The following is a 21,164-nucleotide window of genomic DNA, read 5'->3' on the forward strand; positions in this document are numbered from 1 at the left end:
ACTATCTAGGACATGACATCTTTGGCTTGTCTGTATTTGGGACTTCACGGACTTTGGGAAATAATTCCGGAAGCAACCTGCCAATTTTGCTGAAGTCCCACTGTCAGATACTCTGCTCTGTGTGGAATTACGCTCTGGTTTTTGGGTGCCTTGTCCTATTGTCAGAATAGAGATAGCCCATACCCCTCTGAAGTAATTTAGTCCTACACACTTCTGTGAGCTTTGACCTCAGCCCTCTGGCATTACATTTCCCCACACTCAGAAAGGCATTGCCTCACTATATTTGTGTGCTTCACTTCTGGGAAATGTAGCAAGATTCTTGCTTGATCTTTATATAGAAATATTCTAAATTGGTGTCCTGGTTTTTGTGGAAGTAGAGCAGACAGAGAATAGCAAAGCAGAGATTTAATAAAATTAAAATAATTTAAATTGAGGAATACCTACTAGATTTTAGTTTGTACTTCTCTCTATAACGTTTTCATTTTCATTTGGGTAGTAGTAACTTTATGGTTACCTTAAGAAAGAATTTAGTTGAGTTTGGTAGTTTGATTTAAAACAAACAAACAAAATGAAAAATCATATCAGATTCAGCAAAGGGCTGAGAAAGTAAAATTTGGCCATAAAGCAAGTGAGTTTCAATTGAAGCTGCATATAAGGCAAAATGTTCAAGTTTATATATTACTCCTGACAGTTATTGAAACCTGAATCTTTCCCTCTTTCTCTCAAGTATGTAATTAATAATTTTCCACTTCCTTATTATTGGACTCTTTAGTTTTAATTTAGGTGTAATATTGAAATAAATAGAGCTTTTTTGTTGGTTATAATCTGATCCTCCTCCTAATTAGATCAGATACATTTGCAATTGTGCAATGAAAAGTGCAGTTTGAACGAACATTTCTTTCTTTTCAACTGAAAATATCTGTAAGTACTGTCAACCCTGCTAAATGATGATAAATTTTTACCAAACAAAATGCTTGATGAAGGACATCCAATTGCAATTGCTTGTTGGAAGCAAGGCATACAGCACCAAGGGAATTGCTGAAAGAAAAATCTGCTCTTGCAATGTTTTCCTAAGCCCTCACCATTCACTGTTGGGAACAGAAAGTGGGCAAGACAGATCTTTAATCTGACCACAGTGTTCACATATAGCATACCAGAGGACTATATTTTCTTTGATGTAGTAACCACATGTGGCACTCTGTGTGTTACATTCAATGCTGTCCTTGGATTTTGTGCATGTTCAAACACTGCATGAATATAAAGACTGTGAAGTATTACAGAGAACTACTGGTAGATACTGTGTGTGTTTAAAAAATCATTGTGTTAACATTTCTTGTTCTTGGGAATACAAATACAGTCCATTTCCTTATTACTCTTCAGAAAGTTTACAGAACATTTCCCTGTGAAAACATTTTGGTTTTTTTGATCACTTTCTAAATTTGACTGAATTTCAAATGAGTGATTTTTCAGTGATTATGGACAGTTAATTCTTTATATTTATTTCATTTAGGTAAGAAATGGAAATAAGGTCATTTGGAATAAAGATACTATTATTTTCTGAATTACACCAAATTCAGCACAGTCATTATACAGCACTGTAGTTAACTAAATAGTTTCCTGATTGTTCTGTGTATTGCAGAGGAACGAACATCTGCTGGGAAATCACAGAAAGGACTGGTAGAGCCTTACCCAGCCTTTCAAAGAAGGAAAACCACTCGTTTTCTTAAAATTGGAACTCCCTTCTATCAGGACAATCAACTTCAGGTCAAAGTCTACTGGAAGAAGACAGGTTTGTCAAATTTTGCTTTACAATTTTCTCTAAGGAGGACTCTTCCCATCCATCTCAGAGTTGTAAAACATTAACACAATATTATAAGTAATTAATAGTTGAATACTACACCCATCCTTTCATCCCTTCATCTTCACATTGGAGGGAAACATTGCCTCTCTGCATTATGTCTGTGTATATGCCTTACAGGAGGGAATTACATGAGTCAGCTATCCAAAAATTATAGTCAGTTGGGACACTGAATCTTCACAGAGCTGAGACAATTTTTATTTGGGTAGGAATTACCTCTCTAAAGTTTTAAATAGCAGAATGTGACATTACCCACAAAAGTTCTGAGTAACATATGAATGTTTAGCTTTATGCCAAACTTTATCAGTCGCCTTGATTTAGAACAGAATGGATAGCTGGTAAAAACCAGAAAACATTTTGAAGTTAGTTTTCTTCTAGCATGCATCCTTCTGGTTTTCTGGTTCAGAAAAGTTTTAACAAAAATTTTATGGTTTAGTCCTCCAGTCAAAAGGAAAATGACATAAAGTGTCTATTCATATTCAGAAATCAAAAAAGGGATTTTCCTTTCTTGTTGTCTAAGAGCATATAGGTTTCTCCAGTTTAGCTATAAAGGTTCATATGCTGGTATTTTAAAATGTGCTCACACGGTTCCTTTTTTAGCTTGGATCAATCTACATGTGTATCAGTACCACTAAATGAAATCCATTGTGCTTGAAATCAGGGGCTACAAAGTGGATAGTCATGTTTTCGTCTTGAATTTTCAAAGAATTTCAGAAATATTTAAGTGCTTTTGGGTTTAGATGTGTGTGGTAACACCCTGAAGGAGGACAGGCTATATAAATGTTCAATTATGCTATGTAACATAGGAATATATCACACTGGATATTGTGGATTGTGAGAGGTGTCCTTTGCTTCTTATCCTTTGCCTGCCTTTTTAAATGGTTACCTTCCAGGCCCTGCTATGCCAATTACTTTCAAATCCATCCTTATTCCTCCCTAAAACCTGCATGCTTGGTTCAGCTGAGTACGTGCACATTTTGAATATTTGTCCCTGTCTTGACTATGTTAGTTTTTTTGTTCCTTCCTTTCCCTATTATATTTCATTTTTGGGTTGCCTCATGGAAAGCTGTAACAATTTAAAGTTTAAATAAAAGTTGAGGCAATTTTAATCGGGCATATTCAGTTTACAAAAAAATGTGGTTTTTGTTATCCAAAGTGAGATTTATATATTCTGAGCTTTGTCAAGACTGATCACCTTAAACTTTAGCCTCTGCAAGTGAGATGTCAACTCATTGTCCAAGATTCTTTTATTAGAACAGAAAAGCAGGTGACTTCTGCAGCAATTCATCCCCCACAGCAGCAGAATTGCTCTCTGGAGATGCCTCTCTTCTTTACTGAGAACAGAGGGGAGCCTAGACAGCTCATTTGTAGAAAGCTTAGAGATGCCTAATGTCTCTCTGTGAGCTGAGGTTCTATTTTTGGCAGTCTGTGTTGAAAAAAAACAAGGGACAGGATTCGAAGATGAGGAGACAATGATGTCTCCCACAGGCGTCAGACAGGGTTGTGCAACTCACAGTCTGGAGATTCAGCCCAGTGGAACAATCAATCCTGCTGCAGCTGTTTTCCTGCCAGCCTGCTGCCAGAAGAAAGAGCATGTGTCCTGTGACCAAAATGCCAGCACCCCTGCTGACATTCACCTTGTGAATAGTTTGCCAGAGTTACTTATACTTAGTGGAGGGAAAATCCTGAGCAGAACAGTAATATTCCAACACGGATATCTTGAACTAGGTGTCCACTATTTATAATGCTATTGTAACACAGTTATTGAACTTAGAGGCATTGCACCATAGAAACCTAAATGTTTCCATCTAAATCTGGAGCAGAATCTCACTGTCTGCTACATACCTGGAGGTAATATTTGTATTAAAGGCTGTAAATGTCTATGAAAAGAAATAAGGCATCCTTATAGTGACTCATAGTTTGGAAATAAGAGGATTTCAAAATGTAATTTCCAGACTTGGAGAATATCAAAGGCAGCTATGTCACAGACGTGTCAAAAATTACATGGATTTTCATGCTGTCACCTTGTGCCAGGGGTGTACTTGCTGAGTTGCTGACTGTACAGTGACTCATCTTGTGTGGAGCTGTGTGCATCCAGTGACATAAGGGGACACCCAGAAACCCATTTTGGCCCTGGGTGGGGGGCAAATTCTATGAGGTGCACTGGGGTGTTTGGGTACATGCCCCAGCCATGCAGTGCACGATGCCTTCCAGTTTCCTGCAGAACAAGCAGTGATAGCAAAGGTGTGTGAAGAGGGGCAGAATATGGCAGTTCATTACTCTTACCTTCCTTTTTTTTCTTTTTTAAAAAGAAAATATCTGTATTCTGAGTGACAGCACACGCAGTAACTCTGCAGGAACCATTGCCTTGTGTGGAACTGAAATATAGAAGCCAGCAGGTTTTATAAGCTCTTGCAAGGGTTTGGAGATTATGTAGTGCATGGATGAGGTACTGTAAATTTGCTAGTAGCAATTTACTGCAGAGCAGGTCTGTGTGACTGTGCAAGGAACACAGCAGGAAAATCACATTGTCTTCATGAAAAACAGCAGTTACTGAGACAGCTGTGCTGGGAGCTGAACCCACACATCTTTCACCTTTATGAACTGCTCTAGATTGTGTTTAGGGAGTTGTAGGAGGTAGTAGAGTGCAGCAACTATAATAGGAAATACTGAGAAAGATCTTACCTGAGCCTGTTCAGTGGCATGGCATCTATTTTTATTGCAGGTAGGCAATTAGAGTTCAGATAGTTCCTGACAAACAAACCTGACCTGTTTGTCTCCTACATAGTGGGTGAACACAGAAGTCTCAGTTGTTGGCACTAATGCTCTCATTTTTGCTATTAAAAGTCAACACTTTTTTAGTGGAGAAACACAGACATTCTATAGTCTTAAATTAGAATGTATAACTTTAAAACAGAAAAATTAGGAGGCCAGCATGATACCGTGTGAAATAAGTAAAGTTGATAGGTGTAAGAGTTACCATGATAAAAAAATAATTCAAGAAATAAATTTCTCAAGCTTAAACATGTTGGAAATATGTAAATTGATCAAATTTGAGTTGGTTTTAGTAGTCTTTGCTTTGTCTGGTATGGTTTTCATGTACATTTGGACTTTCTGTGTTAGACTTCATGACACAAACAGGAGATGGTTGCAGAGATGATGAAATAAAAATGTTATTTAGATTTTGGTTGGTTTTTTTTTTTTTACCATCTTTTATATGAAGATGGTATCACAGAATTACAGAATGACTGGGTTTGGAAGAGACCTCTGGAGATGATCAAGTCCAACCTCCCTGCTATAGCAGGTTCACTTGGAGTAGATTGCACAGGATCATATCCGGGCAGGTTTCAAATATCTCCAGAGAAAGAGACCCTACAACCCTTCTGGACATCCTGCTACAGTGTTCTGTCACCCTCAAAGTAAAGGATTTTTTTCCTCATTTAAAAGAACATTTTTCTGTTTCATCTTTTGCACATTGTCACTTGTCCTGTCACTGGGCACAGCTGAAAAGACTGTGACCCTATCTTCTTGATACCCATCTGTCAGACATTTGTAAGCATTGATAAGATCACCTCTCAGTCTCTCTTCTCAAGGCTGAACAGGCCCAGCAACCTCAGCTTTTCCTCATAGGAGGCTCCAGTCTCTCAGTCATCTTTGTTGCCCTCCATTGGACCAGCTCCAGGAGCTCCATATCTCTCCTGTGCTGAGGATCCCAGAACTGGTCACAGCACTCCAGAGGTGGCCTCACCAGGGGCACCCCAGGTCCTTCTCCACAGAGCTGCTCCCCAGCAGGTCAGCCCCCAGCCTGTCCTGGCACAGAGGGTTGTTCTTCCCCAGGTGCAGGACCCTGCCTTTGCTGAAATTTACTGAACTTTATTCAACCCTACAGTTGCCCTTGCTGCATTGAAATAGTTTCTTTTAGCTGTAATGAAAACTATAATGGCTGCTATAACAGCAGCCTTTCTCTTGGTAAGAACAGAGTTATTATTTTCTATATTAGTAACTGCTCAGGTTTTATTGTGTTCCTAATTCAGGGGTCGTACCATTCTATGCAGACCAGATATTCTCTAAATTTTTTTTAAATTTCTCCTTAACGAAGATGGCTCTCTAGAAGAGTTTTTTTACTGTGTCCCAACACTGTAGCCTCACAGGGTACCACAGATCACAGAAACAGAAGGAAAGACCTGTGTGGATTGCTTATATCATTTAAAGAAACACAAACATGCTCCTAAGGTTGTTTTAGATTATTTCTTTATTTTCACGGATCCCATTTTAGCTGAGAAGCTATTTTGCTTTTGAATTTGAATTATTTTACTCAGTCTAAGCAGCTGAATATAGGTCAGAGTCATAGAAGAATTTGAATGGGCAGGAGGGACTTCTGGAGGTCAGCTGGTCCAGCTATCTGCTCGAAGTCAAACTAACTGTGAAGTTAAATCAAGTTATTCAGTTCTGTCTCTAAGGCTCTCTAACAGATATTACCACTGTTTTTTCAATTTATCCTTCATCAATACAAGCTTGCACAGGCCATCCAAGTTTATTGTAATGTGCCTTAGGATTTACAGAAGGTATGGTGATGTTTCTTGATTATTCAAAGATAGTTCCTCCATGACTGAACATGTATTACTTAGTGAACTTTGCAGATGAGACTCTGGGAAGGCAGTGAAAAGACCACAGTGATGACATCAGGGCCGAAGCTCTCAGTTCTATATCATCTTTCTGAACAGAATTCATCAGACCTCTGTCCTGTGCAACAACTGCATCAGAAGGGGTGTTGCAATCTATTATTAAACTAAACTATTGCTGAGTTTATTATACAGCAAAGGGATGACTGCATATCAGTACTCAGAAACTGAACACAGTTTGAATTAAAGTCTGAGTAAGGGGATGGATTTCCATTTATATGCATCATAATGTGCCACAATATGGTAAGCAAGAAAGACTTCTCTGGGCCTGTTCTTCAAGTGTAATTTCTTAAGTCCCATTAACTTTAGTAAGCATAAGGCATGAAGGGAATGTAGAATCTGGACTTTACATTAAAATAAAGCTCTTTCTGAAATAATCTTTCAGTTTGCATGCTTTGGTATGATGACAATAATCACTTCAGGATGTATGCTAGCAAAAATACCTTCACACTTCAAGCAGTACAAGGTACTTAGCAAATGCACATGATGTTGCTAGACAGAGTCATCCAAAAGCATGTTGGATATGAATACAATAGCTTCTTTCTGAAGGAAAAAAAAAGTCTTTTCCTTGCTGCCTTTCACTTAGGCCTGGGATTAGAGAAACAGTACATTGCTTAAACAGCATGAATCCCCCTTTTGTAAATTAAAAGTAGAATGTGTTCCATGGCTAGATATTTTGGCCATCTTGATGTGTGAAATTAGAAATTGCCAAGTAGTGGAATCAAATCAAACAAATCATTTTTAACTCCTTGGTGCTGAGGTCACAGAGTACCATCTGTTACCAAAAATGGATGCACTCTGAAACCCCTATTTAAAGGGATTAGATACTTGGGATGATTAAGAACCTCTGTATATTGTGCAGTAATCAAGACTGAAAGTGTGAAAATAAAAAATGCTGAAGTTTTCTCTGTTTTTCTGTGGTTGTGTAGAGAGCTGAGTATTGAACTTAGCTGAAAATCCTCCAAGTTACTGCAAATCTGTGTATGAAAATAAAATTTTGCCCAGACAGAAGGAAAAAAAATCCCACCTTTTGTGAACTCTCTGCATCAATTTTCCTCACTTGCTGCAATAATTATAATGCACTAAAATATCAGAATGTAATTTCTTTCCAAAGCGCTTGTCACAACAGTATTTTCTAAGTCATTATTCTGCCTTCACTACCATTTTCTCAGTGCCTGTTACTTGAATGTAATACAACTGTCTTTGCTCAGGTAAAGCTTTAGCTTCCTTTTCTTTGAATTAAGTCTACGTGCTTTTACTTCCCCCTGTTTAAATTAAACATCTTAAGTACTTCTAGATATTCAAAATCAATATATCTGCCTCTTGGTTTTGCTTAAAAAGACAAATATTTAAAATGCATTAAGACTTGGCTTCAGGCTTCTTTCTTTGTGTTTCTGTTAATGCTAAAGCAGAAGAAAAAAGAATACTTAAGGCAGGAAGAGGCAAAAAATCTACCATTGTCTGATAAATCAACCAAACAAGAATAATGAATTAAATTACAGAGAAGAATAAAACACAAGGCATGGCTAACCAAATACAGAGCTAACACAAATGCTTTTAAACCCAGACCTTAGGAAAACAAAATTAACTTTCACTTAGTTCAGGGACATAAATGAAGTGACTGTGTGTGCTGACTCTTTGTTTGTAATAAGGTATTTCATATGGCAGGTTTTGAAGTGAAAGCTTTCCCATTGATAACACATGTCAAATGGTCCTTTCTTGTGGCAGTAGAGCCATTGAAGGGAAAGAAATCCTTCAGTGGCAGTTGGAGTTTCCAGCTCCTACTGTAAAGAATTCTACAGTACTTGCTTGACACTGAAGCATTATTTAGTTTGGTACTAGCTGCTGCACTGGGCAGATTAGTGTTTGAGCAGCTGGCCATATTCTAATTATTGATATTCAAGCAGTAAAATACTTGTACTTCAAGATATCACTATGGTCCAGATGGTTCTTTCAACAAAATGACCTGCCTGTTAATTATAGTGAAGTATACACTAATACATTGCCCTCAGACTTCCAGGAGAATACAGGGACTTTGTCTCAGCAGTGGTTGATTGTGTGGGTATGTTTAATGTGCATTAGTACTTAGGGATTTAATTAGTAAAGCTGGCTCTAAGCACAGGACTCTTCAACTAAATCACCTCAGAAATGTACTGGTAAATATTACAGAATTTGCTTTTCCATATGTGCTATGCCTGTATCATATGGGCTTCCACAGCATCGAGCCTGGGGAGACAGGTAGTGCTGTGAGCTTTATTTATCATGGGAAATCATTCTGGAGTTAAAAGAACATCCTGTCATAAGTGTCTGTGTGGTCCCTACCCCTCCCTAACTTTGTCTTTCTCCTTTACTTTTTCTTAATGTAGTTTCAGGAAAAAAATCTCTTTGCCTTTAAAAGAATGTAAAGGGTAGCATCTGACCATTTCCAGTTCTGCTTGCTTTACTTTATGAAGTGCCTATACGACCCTGGTTTCTGTCCAAATGTGAAGTACTTACAATACTTAAAATGTTACTGGTGGGAGTCATGAAAAACATCAACCACAAATAATAGAATTTGGTAGAGCAGATGGTTTTCAAATTCTCAAATAGTCTGCAATTGATTAGTGGGGCCAGTTATAAAGTTTTAAAATTACATTTACAATGGTGGCAACCTCAGTGGCATCTCCCCTGCAAATGGGACAATATTGTAAAGTCTTTTCAAAGGCACAGTTTAGTGCATTCTTCATGATTTCACAGGCAGAACAGAAAACCATTATTTGCTGCCTTGCACTTGCTTCCAAACCTCCATACCTTTCAGGGCAGGTGGTTAAAGCTCTTGGTATGAGAGATTTAGACACAAGTTTGTCCAACTGCTAGTCTCAGAATGTAATTGGAATTGATTCAAAGTCTGCCAGGAAATCAAATAATCACAAGTCAAATCAGTACTACCCACTGTGTTCCCAGAGCACAGACAACACAGAACACTGATTTTACTTAACAGGCACCCGCTGATGTTTGCTGAAGGCTGTACTGGACTGGACACTTTGTAGGTTTATTGTTTAATTTTAAAATTTATGTAGTGTGGGCTGTGCACAAGTCCTCAGTATGACCTGAATCATACTCCAGAACATCTTTAGTCATTGTGAAAATGCTTTTAATTTGACTTAATTTATGCATTTAAAAGAAGTCTTCTTTTTAATCTTAACTTTAGTAACTGATAGAAATTTAAGCCTTTAGACTTTAGTTTCTTTTGAACTTACATTAAAAGTTTAAATAGAAATGTAATTGCAAATTACCTGGTCCATGAGTTCAGTCCAAAGATAGACCATCATTATGTGGAATGCATACCTGCAGTCGAATTGCAGATACACTTTCAATATTCCATTGCAAAATCATTTATCAAGACTTAATCCCCTTCAAGGCACTGAAAAAATTAACTGGACAACTAATAAATAAACTCTTTCCTGATTTTTAATTCTTCAGGAAAAAAATGCATTTTCAGCATCTTTATGTACCTTCAATATGTCTATGTCTGACTAGTACAATTTTCTCAATTTCTGATTACTTCCTGAGTATTACCATAATGTATAAAGCTAATTATTTTAACAACAAACACAGTACTTCTTATATATATGCATACATATATAATATCACTAAACTTGGCAATGGCAATTTTGTTCCGTAATGCATATCAGGAAAGTCCAGTTTTGGAACTCCGTGGATCACTGCATGCAAACCGACCCATATATGGCTTTTGCATGAGGTCTGAGAGAGAAAAGACTTAGCTGGCCCATTGCTGCCTCTCTTCCCACTGTGGAATTAGGGGCAAGATGAATCTGTACTTTTACTCTGGAAATGGGAGAGATTCCAAGATTACTTACCCTCAATATAGTGAATTTACGCTCATAGTCTGCTTGTCTAAATTATTTGTCCACATTTTTCAAAGTTTTACAGAAGGCTGTACCTGGTGACATTTTCAGTGTATGTATAACCTTGGTGAGCCTTGAACTTGTTTGTTTGGGTTTTTTTTCTTTTCCATTATATTCAGGTCTGGGATGCTTAGCTAGCTTTGAAAATCTAGCTATGAGGGAATAATGTAGAAAGCCTCTATTCAGGCTACAAGCAGCTATTGTGAGACTTGGAGCTTACAAGAGGCAAATTTCCTTGTAATGGAAAACCAGAATGAGATACTGTTGAACTCACTTTGTATAGGATGTTGTGTGTGGGAAAATAAGTAAGGGTAGAGGTAATCCGGCTTAGAGATGATCCCAGGCTTAAATCCTTCAATATAAACATCTTCAAACCTTGAGGCTTCCTTGGTCTAGATATGGACAAAAATACTGTGTCTCAGGCCTGTCTTTAAATTACACAGTAATTGTTAATATAATTTTTCGAAAGGCTTACTGTTCTATTGTACAAAGAACGGTGTTCTATAGAAAGAAAGTTTGTTTTAAATGGCATAATGTGAGAAACAAAATCTTTGTAATTTAATCGAAACTGCTTATATTCCATGTAAGAGCAGGAAAGAGTATAGTTTGTCTTGCTAAGAATTGTTTGTTGAGTGAAGTTTAAATGTCAGCTGGAGGTTTTGGTGTTATTTTTAAACATACTGCTTGAATAGGTGATTATTAAAAACCTTTTTTTTTCTCAGGAGGTGTCCTGAGTACTGTGAATTTCATAACCAAACAAAACTTTGGAATTTAATTTTTTTTTTACACCATTGGGTGAATCAGTGCAGAGGAAGCAAAAGACACAGAGCTCTTGTAATTTGATTTTTTTCAAGAGAATTTACCTAAAATGCCTGTGACAAAACAAGTGTTTTTTTACAAGGCAAAGGGGAATGCAGAGAGACTTGCAATGCATTAGCACATCAATATAGCATTTTAACATTAGTTGGAGGTAAATTGTTTTTACCTCATTTTGTGTTTGCTAAAATACCATGAGTAAAATAACACTTCTTATTATATTATTACTTCTTGTCCTATCATTAGATTCAGATTGCAAATGTTGGACACCATGACTCAGTGTAATACAATGGCTCATGAACTAGTATACGAAGAAATAAATAAGTGTTATGATCTAGTACTGACTGAGATCATATTTTACTTCTCTGCAGTACACTGAAGTATCTCTTTCCAAACTGGTCTTCCATCATACTGTTATTTAAATGTAAAAAATGCAATGTGAATCACTTCACACTAATCATGTCTTCAAAACTGAAGGAACTAGTAGTAAATAACACTGCTTCATTTGTTCACTTGGATTTTGTCCATATTTCAGCCTTCCCTGCATATTTTTCAGGACCTCTCCAGCTACTGAATTTCATCAGAAAAAGCATTGATGGAAAACTGCATATATTAGATGTCTGTGTAGACATGGAAAACAATATTTGTCCAATAAACAGATGAACATGAGCCTGAGAGAGCAGCAGACACTTCATCACATTCTATCTCAAATATTTCCTTTCTAATTTGTGGTGTGGAAATGCAGGCAAGTGCTGCTGCAGGGCAGACACTGCTGCTCATCCTTCTGCTGGAGTGGTGGGTTGGAATAAGTGCTGGGTTGTAATAGATGCCCATCTGTAAAGGGGGTTATGTACTGGGAGGAGAAAGAACAGGAACATTTCTTCAGGAAGCCTTTGACTTGTACAAATCTTTGAGCACTTCAGAGTTGATAATATCTTTTGCTTTATGCAAGGCATCATTAATTTCACCATTTACCATTGCTACAACTTTGCCATTCAATACAGTGAGATAAATATTTTTCCCTGGATGGTATGCTGACGCAGGATTTATACAGAGCTCTGAAAAATCACACTATGACTTTACAGTAGAATCAATTAATCAAGCTTGTAGATACTGAGACATGTACTTCATGTGCCCTGAGCAGATTCTGCCCTGTGTTGTGATATTATATATAAAATATTTTCCCCTTGCTCTAGCCTATTTTCAGAGCAGTAGTGCTTCAGGACACATAATCCAGAAAGGAAATTACTTCGTTTTTTTTTTTATATTTCCTTCTTCCTATTAGTCTAAGACTATCAAAGACATGTTCAAGACCATCTTTTAACCATAGTTTTGATGGTCATTAGTGTCTTGTTCTTACTAGGTTTGAAGCTTTCTGGCCTGACCCTTTAGATACCCTTAATCATTGAAGTTAACACAACTGTTCATATGCCTAAGCCCTTTGTTGAATAATGGCCTGTGTGCTCAGAAGCTTGTAAGAACAATTCTGCAAGTATGCAAAGAAAAACAGAAAATGTGTGGCCCGTCACAAAAAAATTATTGTGGTTTGCTAGATGAAATATAGGATCTAAGAAAATAGAATAACATTTTAGCTGCACACAGAACAAATTATTTCAATGATTTTCTTACTCAGTAGGTTCAGAGACATTTCATCCTCCTTATGGCATTCTGTTTGAAGAAATTTTAGCTTGGAATGAAGACAACTTGTTTACATATGGCTCATTATCTTCCAAGCTTTGATAACAACTCCTTTTGACATACAGTTAGCATGTTAATTATGTGTGTATATTTTGGAGGGAGTCACCATTTGCTGAAGTATCGTGACAAAAAATACAGAACATTGTTTCTTTTTTTACTGAAATACTTATTTCAAAGCTGCTAGTTATTTGTATTAAATTACTAATTTTATGTTATCAGGTAAAGGTTTTCATAGGTCTTATTTTATAATATTTACTTTTATACCATATTTTATTCTAATGGGAAAATCTATCAGACACTGCATGTTAATTACTTTCAATCCTGTCATGATGCAGAAATCGACTTGATGTTACCGTGTTTATGGATGCCAGACATTTTAATTGTAATTAAACCTTAATTTGCGCTGCTGTTGCTGAACAATTCTGCTGTGAAACCTTGTTTTCCAGCAAATACCATTTGATTTTCCTTCTAATAAGTTTTTGTAATTTGGTTGCCTGCATAATAGTGCTGTCACAGCTGGTATTAATTGGCATTTTGTACCAAATGGTAGAGACCCGCATCAGAATAACATGGGAGAGGTGAGATACTTTTACAAAACACACCATTACCATTTTCACCATTTAAAAGAGGTGGAACAAAGATAAGGAGCCGTGAAGTACTTTGCCTAAAGACCTCAAGCAAACCAGTGGCAGAACTCGCCCCACTTCCCGAACAGTCTACTGCAATTTTCTTGCTGTGGATCACAGGAGACAAAGAAATAAATACCTCTGTTTACCTTTTTTTCTGGGCTAGCTCCATATTAATGGTGTTGGGCTGCATGAGCAAATTTCACTGCTGATATGCCCTGCTATGCCAGTTTTTCAGCTACAAAGCTTCAGTTCCTTATGAGAGTCAATTTGGCACCCTCCTGGAACAGTAACTGCAATATAAAGGAGAAAATAGTATTTGAGGCAGAGAAAGGAGCTGTCTGCAGTAGCATGGTAAAAAAAAAGAAACCACATTAGATGAAATTATTCATACAGCTGGCAGTAATGTATTTGTACAAAACAGAAACATGGAAGAGGCTGAAAAAAATGAGAAAAAGAAAAGAAAACACCTTTAAAATGTAGTTTACTTACAAATAAACTATAGAACTATTTAAACCAGAAGTTCTTTCTAGGAGAACTTGCAGAACTGCCTGAAATTTTGTTGGATTATTTTTCTGAATGACACTCAGAGCTTTAAGTCTGTGGAGAGGTGATTTAGTCTTCCTAGTAACTCTTGTGCAGCTTAGGCTATATTGAGGTCTGTCAGTTTAAGATGCTTAAATTGTGCATATGAACCTGAAGTTTTCCAAGTGGCAAACACATGTAGTTGGCATTGGCATTAGTAGAATTTTGAGCTGTTTTTACATCTTGAAGATATAGAAAAAATGCACATTTTCCATCCAGAAAAAACAGAAGTTTATTTATTTGTTTTTATTAAAATTGAACTAAAGTGTTTAAATTGGGAAGGGGGAGAAAGCACAAAAATGTGATGAGGAACATCTTTCTAAACACTATTGAGAGAGAGCTTAGTGGAGATACTCATGTGAAAATAAAGGGAGTTTGGGGTAAATTTAAAAAAAAAAACCCTGCTTTAGAATATTCCCTGATCCATACATTTCTAATTAGAGATGTAAGATTTTTGTCCAACAAAGTTGGCTGCATACCCTTGTTGAGCAAAAGAGCTAAGAGTACATGGGATTTTAAGAACATGATCATGTGGTGTTTGTCCAGCCATTTTTATTAAGTATAGAAAGTCAACTTATACTTCAGAAAATCCACTTTAAAAAGCACGGTCAAAGTAATTGACATCAACTATTAGTTTATTTGAAAATATTAGTTGTGTGCATTTGTCTTACAGACCTAAAAATCTTTAGCTTGGGCATCTGGAGATAATTTCCATGTCAGTATCATTAAGAGATTCTTAAAGTAATTGTCCTGGATTGCCTTTTTTTTTTTTTCTCTCTTTATGTAATTAAAAAAAATAATTGAATAAGCTGTCTGCTGTTTGTACTAAGTGGCTATTTTGTTGACTAATTTCACAATCTCAGAGCTGCTGAAATGAGTGCTAGCACTTATTATGTCCTTCAAGTACACTGTTTCTATAGAAATATTTTGAGTTCTGGAAAATACAAATGCTTGCTGTTTGTGTAAGCATCACTATTTCTAGTATCAAATGATAGACATTCTAACCATGAGAACAATGAAATTTAAAAGCTCTATAGAGACTCATAATTGAAAATTTAGAATCAAGAAAACTCCGGATATTCAGAAGGAGATTGATACTGTGACATCTGAAATAACCGGGAAGCAGTCTGAAGCAATCTGGCAATTTTTTGACAGTGTTTTGTACTTGTTATAACAGGAATAGATGAGTCTTCTGATAAAATTCTCCAAAATCAGTCCCATTAGGTAATAAATATTCTGTTCATATTAACTACTCAAATGGCTTTTTGGAAAAAGCTGTGGCTGTGGGCTCAGTGTATGAACCTTAGCTGAGCTTGATCCAGAGCCCTTGGCTCTGGTGGCAGTGGCTGACATTCAGCTGGATGCAGCTTGAGCTCATCCATTATCTATCCCTCAGTTTGCATTGGACAGCTAAACCCAAAAATCTAAATAAAATTTATAGTAGTGATCTCACTAGGATAGTGTGCATTGCTGAAAGGAGGGCTGCAAGAAGCTTTTCTCTTGCATATGTTTTAAACACAAAATCAGCTGTATAATGTTTCATAAAACTTTAGAGTAATGATCTTTATGAGCAACTTTGTAATAAAAAGGCTTGTTTTCATAATTTTTCTCAGCTTCTTATTGGGCTTTTTAGATAATTTCATGCAATTTGTCTCCTTTTGCTCTTAAAAATATTAAAGATAATTTCTTAAACAATCTTGTCATTTTATGTGCATACTTCATGCATGCATATACATTTTGAGTTTTTCCAGCTTCTAGCTTTATTTAATCACAAAATGTCCCACCTTTCCCTATTTCTAAAAAGTTTCTGTCTCAAGTAGGAGCTACTTCCTTATTATATTTCATACTTTATTCTGTTACATTGCATTGTATTAGTCAGATTTTAGACAGTGACAGGACAGATTTTTCAAAAGGAGAAAATTGGGAGGGGGTTGTTGTGAATTATTTTTGCATTTTTCTTTTTAATACATGTCATTTAACCTGTGTATCTTCCATTTTTTTAGATAAAAGCAATCATAAATATAGAGGTGAGAACTGAATCAGTTCTAGTCTTGCTGGCTGTCATGATGCCTTCCAGTTTATAATACTTGATGTACTTGCAGATGTGATACAAAAACCTTTTTCATATAACCTTTACATACCCACTGAAAAGAAAAAAAATCCCCTTATTTCAGCATATGTTGTTATCAGACTACCAGAATACTAATAAATTTAAGATTCATTAGCTCAAATAAAATTAAGAAAATAAGAAAATCTTTACCCTGCATTTACAGTACAAACTGATAGGTTTTTAAAATGTATTTCTAATTTTCTATATTCTTCTTTAACCTATTTCTGTTTTCTTCAAGTAGAGAAGTTATCAGAAACTACAGGTGTTTACAAATGTGTTACTCAGGGTTTGCTATAGGAAGGAAGGAAGGAAGGAAGGAAGGAAGGAAGGAAGGAAGGAAGGAAGGAAGGAAGGAAGGAAGGAAGGAAGGAAGGAAGGAAGGAAGGAAGGAAGGAAGGAAGGAAGGAAGGAAGGAAGGAAGGAAGGAAGGAAGGAAGGAAGGAAGGAAGGAAGGAAGGAAGGAAGGAAGGAAGGAAGGAAGGAAGGAAGGAAGGAAGGAAGGAAGGAAGGAAGGGAGGGAGGGAGGGAGGGAGGGAGGGAGGGAGGGAGGGAGGGAGGGAGGGAGGGAGGGAGGGAGGGAGGGAGGGAGGGAGGGAGGGAAGAATTGTCTGGGAGTAGAAGCTCACATAATTAATGGATGTGGACCTGTCTGAAAATACAAAGAGGATTCCAATATGCCAGTGCTGGAAATAATTTCTTTTTTGCCACCCCAGGCAGTGTGTAGGGCTGGGATGTACAGGGCATTGAGCAACCTGGTCTGGTGGGAGGTCTGGTGGGAGGTGTCCTTGCCCATAGCAATGGGGTTGGAACTGAAGGATCCTTAAAGTCTCTTCCCACCCAAACCTTCTGATGATTCTGTGATTCTGCCTTGAATTGCATTTCTGAACAGAGGCCTAGTAAACCTCTACACCAATATATCTGAATGCTGAGCTGTTGTAAGGTCTTGATGCTTGGGATTTGTCTTTTCCCAGTTGCCCATGTAGTGGTATTTTGTGACCTACCTTAGGGATGTGTTTTATTCAGTCCCTGGCTGCTGGAGAGTTACAAGATTTAATTGGCTTGGATAAATGTTTAGCCAAAGGAGAGTGATTTATTTATAGATTTCAAGTGAAAATATCACAAGCAAAAATACACATTTTGTAGCTTTGCAAAGAGCAGTCCACCCATGAAGACAGTTTAAAATAATCAGAGAATGATAGAATAGTTTGGGTCAGAAGAGATCTTAAGAATCATTGAGCAAGTGATATTCAATAGTGGAGTCAACTGGAAGAGATGAAGTCAGATAAAACCTACTGACAAATGCACTGTGAGTTTTTGTCTTTATCCAATAGGCACATCAAGTGGGAAAACTTGAAGAGACATGCAAAGGCACATCCATTTCTTTATTTATTTTAAATGAGAGGGAATAATCACAAAGCAGAAATGTACTTTTTAATAGATTTTTTTGGAAAGAAATATTGTTTCCAAAGAAATTGCAAAAATAATTAGCATACATATTGGTATGAAGAACAGCTACTGCAAAAATCTATTTCAAGGGGTCATTTCAGCTAGTTTCCTACACTAGTAATTTTCTCTTTAGTTTACAATCCTTTTCTTCTGAATCCAAACTGCTCATAGTAGTCTAATACCAGATCAGCCCTTAAGGCGTCAGAGATATTTGTTTTCCCTCCTGAAACCCACAGTCAGGCACATTAGTGACTCTGTCATACCAAGCTAATTAATAATAAGAGACATAATTTTGCATCCCTGCTATAGAGTAAAATCCAGAAAAATGTCAGGAACTACTTGCACTACCTAATGTTTTCCTTCTTTTGTCAGTTCTTTTTTGCTCTTTGTTTTGCTTCCTTATTCAGGCATTATTCAATAAAAAGCTAGAAGAGCTGGAAATAAGTTGAAAGCTTATACTGTTGGTACTACAGCAAGTTTTGTCATTGATTTAAATGGGAGTAAATTTAAGCCTTCAGTATTACTCATAAGAGTCAAGACTAGAATTTTATTTGGACAGATACTGAAGAGGTTTTATGGCATATCCTGAAAGAAGAAAGCTTGGGCATTTACAGGCATTTTCACATATTTTCAGGCACAGATTTCTCAAGCAGTGCCAGGCAGCAGTATTGCAATGCTCTAACAATATAAACAGGCAGCTGACACCAAATCTGTCTCATTATTTGCAGGGTGATTAGAAGTAGCAGCATTGAGATTATTTTCTTTAGTGATCAGTTTAAATTATTTTTTAATGGAAGCAGTAGATGGTAACATAACTGAAAATGAAATTTCACTATCTCCTTTAGCTGATACAATGTTTAAATTTCATTGGTGTATAATATTTTCTTCATTATATTAAAGATTTCTTAGTGAGGGATTACCAACTCTATAATACTTTAAATTCCTTCTGTTTTTATGCATAGAAGCCAGAAGAGTTGCAATGGTGAAAAGATACATTAATGTCTTTTGTTGAAAACATACTTATATGTATTTTCCTCTCTTTTTATATCATTTAGATATCAGCATGAATCAATTCCAAGTCCACTGGTTACTGGAGTCCTGTGCACACAATGACACAAAAGGACTCAGGAAAGTAACAGAGCTGACTTATGTAAGTCTCCATTCAGCCCTCTGCTTGACTCTGAGTAGCTCCTAGGCAGCAAGAGAAAGGATGGTTCTGTAAATTAACACAATAGGTGTTATACCTGTTTCATAGGTGCTTTCTTTTCTATGTTCCTTTTTGGCAAAAGATAAAAATTATGTATCTGGACTGGTTTTGGGATTCTTGGATTTCCTAAATCCACACTAGGCTAAAATATTTTATTTGTTTTTGTTATTCAGAAAATGAGACCAGATAAACTTCTTAACTAAGTACTTCTATATCTCTACAGGATATAGAAAATGGAGCTTTGTCTGCAAGTAATAATGTAGGACTTTAGCACAGTGCAAATACTGAACAGTAATAATAGTAATTAATAAACCAGGTTTTCTTTTAGACATGCAGGTGAGTTTCAGGTGGGCATTCTCCCTGAGAAGAATTATAGATAAGAAAAGAAGGACTGTAGGTTACAAATACCAGATATTAAATCCGGAAGCTGGACAGATATCAGATGGGGAGAAAAGCTGCATGTAAGTACATGGCAGCCCAAATCCATATTGCAGTGGCAGTACTTCGTACTGAATTTGTTGACTGTCTAGTGTCATCTGTCTCTATAACACATTATTTGAACAACAGAGTAATGTGATTGGTGCATCAGAATTGATTTAGTGTGTTATGCAGAATGGACAAAATCACAATTCACCTTTCCTTCTTACCCTGATCTGTACTGCCCCATGAATTCAGGGGACTTAATGTCATGTGAAAGAGTAAATCAAAAGACATAATTTCTCACACAGGATGGTGTTAACTTGTACGATTTACTGCTTCATGGGGTCAGCAAAGCACAAATTAGAGGTGGATTTAAAAATTATTTTTGACATAATATTATGGAGATAGGGAAAACTTAACACTTAAGAAGTTCATTTCCACTAGAGGTCAGGAAAGACTGTCTGTCCAAATGCATTGTGGGATTAATGAATTTATTTCATTTTTTTCCCTTATTTCCAATCATTTTATGGTAATTCATGTAATCTGTCATGAAAAATGAAAATAGTCCTGTCACAATTTTAAGGAGGCATCAAATCTGTTGGGCCACTCTCCCAGCAGGTGGAAGGCAGGGAGTCCAGTCTCAGCCCAATGGGCATGTCCCATGAAAATGACCTTCCAAGTGAAGGTTAGACTAATTTGCAATTACAAAAAAGAGGGAGTTATGCAGAAGAACATGAGAAATTAGCAATTCTGAAGGGAATTAAAGATCTAAAAGGTAGCAAAAGACTTTTGATCTTAGCCAGTAACATATTATTAGAGATTTTTTCAGGATAAAAGCCAACCAACCAAACATTTTTTTCCGTATATGATTTGTGTTAAAGTTTTCAGACTGTAATTTTCAAAAGTACTTCAGACAATGGTAAGAATTTAGAAGGACACTTACACTTTGTGTAAAATTTTCTTCTCCACTCATTGTCCTTAAATAGAGACTTCTGCTTTGTATTTAGCTGTGGAGTTTTAGTTCCTGATAAGAATATAGAAGTACTTAATGTACTCAAGTGGAAAAATATGCATCCATAATGCTATGCTGACTTTAAATGTGCTTTTAAAAAGTTAAACATAGATGAAGCCTGTCATTTACAGCAGCTTAACTCAGCTTTCTTACATTTATTTAATTCGATTAGCATTTATATCCTCACATTGCTACCCCCACTGCCATCATTCACAGAGACTGTCCTAAATATTAGAAGTCAATTGCTTTGATGCAGTGTGTCGAAGGAACTGTGTAGAATTGAAGGACATACTCAAATACCATACTAATATATTTTACTACTTAAAATAATCATGACTGACAATACTTCTTTCTTCTCTGAGTTAAAACCACATTGGCATGTGTTAAGCATCCAGGAAAATATTTTTGTGGAGAGAACTTCTCATCTTTTGCCAAAGTTATTTTTCAATTTGTTCGTTCTTTTTTTCCTTGGGCTCTATTTGCAGCATATGATCTTTTTGTTTTTCTTATTGTAGGAAAACTACATTATTCTGAAGGACCTGTCATTTTCATGCAAGTACAAAGTAACTGTTCTGCCTGCAAAATCTAAAGGTCGTTTTAAGGCTGAGAGTACTTTCTTTGTTACCCCACCTTGCTCTGCATTTAAAGAAAAAAAACACAAGCACATTAATTGTCCTGCTGAAGGAGGTAAGGCATGATCTGGAGAGCTACCAAATAGTTCCAAAAGCATTTATAATCACCAAAAGAGAGTCTTAAAAAGCAGTTTTAGGATAAAGAATGAGAGATTCAAAATAAA

At 36.5% G+C, this 21,164-nt stretch overlaps 1 protein-coding gene across 2 annotated transcripts in view; it reads left to right on the forward strand.

Annotated features, from left to right (window-relative positions):
* Positions 1 to 21,164, forward strand: part of ANOS1 (anosmin 1) — a 128,173-nt gene that overhangs the window by 99,567 nt on the left and 7,442 nt on the right. For both annotated transcript variants that reach the window (XM_064407744.1, XM_064407745.1), the window contains 3 exons: positions 1,640 to 1,789; positions 18,785 to 18,879; positions 20,884 to 21,055. In XM_064407744.1, the coding sequence (XP_064263814.1) occupies positions 1,640 to 1,789; positions 18,785 to 18,879; positions 20,884 to 21,055 (417 nt within the window). The remainder of the gene's footprint in view (positions 1 to 1,639; positions 1,790 to 18,784; positions 18,880 to 20,883; positions 21,056 to 21,164) is intronic.

Source organism: Passer domesticus, chromosome 2 (assembly GCF_036417665.1).
Source record: "Passer domesticus isolate bPasDom1 chromosome 2, bPasDom1.hap1, whole genome shotgun sequence".
Taxonomy (NCBI): domain Eukaryota; kingdom Metazoa; phylum Chordata; class Aves; order Passeriformes; family Passeridae; genus Passer; species Passer domesticus.